The 1653-nt window shown below is 34.9% G+C and overlaps 1 protein-coding gene across 1 annotated transcript in view; it reads right to left on the bottom strand.

Moving 5' to 3' along the window:
• The window catches only part of LOC106476634 (dual oxidase-like), a gene marked incomplete at its 5' end in the record, with an annotated part of 5232 nt that extends 3857 nt beyond the window's left edge, over positions 1 to 1375 (bottom strand). Inside the window, 2 exons of the mRNA XM_013937278.2 lie at positions 712 to 867; positions 1211 to 1375. Of these exons, the coding sequence (XP_013792732.1) occupies positions 712 to 867; positions 1211 to 1375 (321 nt within the window). The remainder of the gene's footprint in view (positions 1 to 711; positions 868 to 1210) is intronic.
• Positions 1376 to 1653: the final 278 nt, after the last annotated feature.

A 1653-nucleotide genomic window follows, 5' to 3' on the forward strand; every position in this document is an offset into this window, starting at 1 on the left:
TGATGACAAAACCTTGTCGAAACGTTGTACATTTGCTGTTATATTAAAGTTTTTCTTCATTACCCATTCAAGCCGTCTCCAGCCATAATTAGTATTCTGTTCAGCAGTACGAGTTTATTTTAGCATAAACATGCATATATTGTGAAAACAACACTTACCAAATATTGTTAGTAATAAACAAACAAGCACTGGGTTACAGAGTAAACAGATAATACAACTGCTACAGTTATTTATTACATAAAACAAAAGTTAAATGTCAAAAGCTGGTGAAGCATTAAAAATCAATAGGCCTAAAATTTAAAAATCACGTTTACTGTAGTTTTTTTCCATATTACTCGTACTTTGTCCATTGCTGTTAATCCGTACATTTTAAAAGTATCATACGGTGCATATAAATAAAGTTTCAGAGAATCGTGTTGGACCTATCGCCCAGCCCAACTGACGTGTAATGGTAATGAACGAATGACCTCTTGGGCAGTTACTTGTGGAAGACAAAATACAGATCTGAATTTTTTTTCCCCACTTCTTATTTTGAATTCGAGATGAATAGAGAAGTTGAGAAGAATTTAAAAATACATCTTCAGTTAACGTGGCTCATTACTAACTTTAGGCCTATCATTCAATAAGAAATACGTCTAAAATATTAAACAATAGAAACACAACAATACAGTGAAAAAACAAAAACACGTTCGTTAATAGAATTAAACATACCAGCATTGTTGTTCTTAGATCAAATTTGTGGAAGAACTGCGTGATAAAGATATGAATTTCCAAGACATTGGTTACGTCTTTTCTCTCTACGTCCCTAAGGACGTCAATAAACCACTCAAAGTGACGGTGGGAAGGACAAATCCACAGAAAGTACACCTATAAACAAAAGATTTTCCATTTACTGATCTTCACATACTACTTTAAGTAAACATTGTAACATATACCCTCTTCTGTATAACGCTAAAAATCAGCGTTCAATTCCTGCTCAACAAACAAAGTTTTTTAAATTAAAGTGTTGCAATTATTTCACTTCTAAAAGAGATTGTTTTCGAAATGTTTACTTTGCTGTAAGTATTTTAACACGAGTTGTTTGAAAATAAACGTTTTCAACTTGAGAAGAACAAATCTGATACCAATATATTCTTATTCCAAGACAACTCTAACACCAAAAAAAGTGTTTTGCGTATTTTACGAACCAAACTTTAATTACAAACCAAACCTTTTTGCAGGCAACCCCTGAATATCTGTTGGTGGACGTGCCGAAAACAAGATCGTTCAAAATAGACGCGTAAGGTGTAACACCTATTCCTCCCCCAACCATGACAGCGACTTCAAATTTATACCAGTCCTGGTTGCCTCCCCCGAACGGTCCCTCCAGTCGAATCTTTGAGGTAAAAAAACAAAACAAAATCAATAATTAGGTTAGAGAACACAAAGCAAGGTCAACAAATCACAAATTATTCTGTTGTAATACCGGTTATTCTTGGTCCACTGAAGGCAAATTATCCTGCTGTAATACCGGTCTTTCTTGGTCCACTGAAGGCAAATTATCCTGCTGTAATACCGGTCTTTCTTGGTCCACTGAAGGCAAATTATCCTGCTGTAACACCGGTCTTTCTTGGTCCACTGAAGGCAAATTATCCTGCTGTTATAACGGTCTTT

The sequence above is a fragment of the Limulus polyphemus genome, unplaced genomic scaffold, assembly GCF_000517525.1.
Source record: "Limulus polyphemus unplaced genomic scaffold, Limulus_polyphemus-2.1.2 Scaffold11075, whole genome shotgun sequence".
NCBI classification, from domain to species: domain Eukaryota; kingdom Metazoa; phylum Arthropoda; class Merostomata; order Xiphosura; family Limulidae; genus Limulus; species Limulus polyphemus.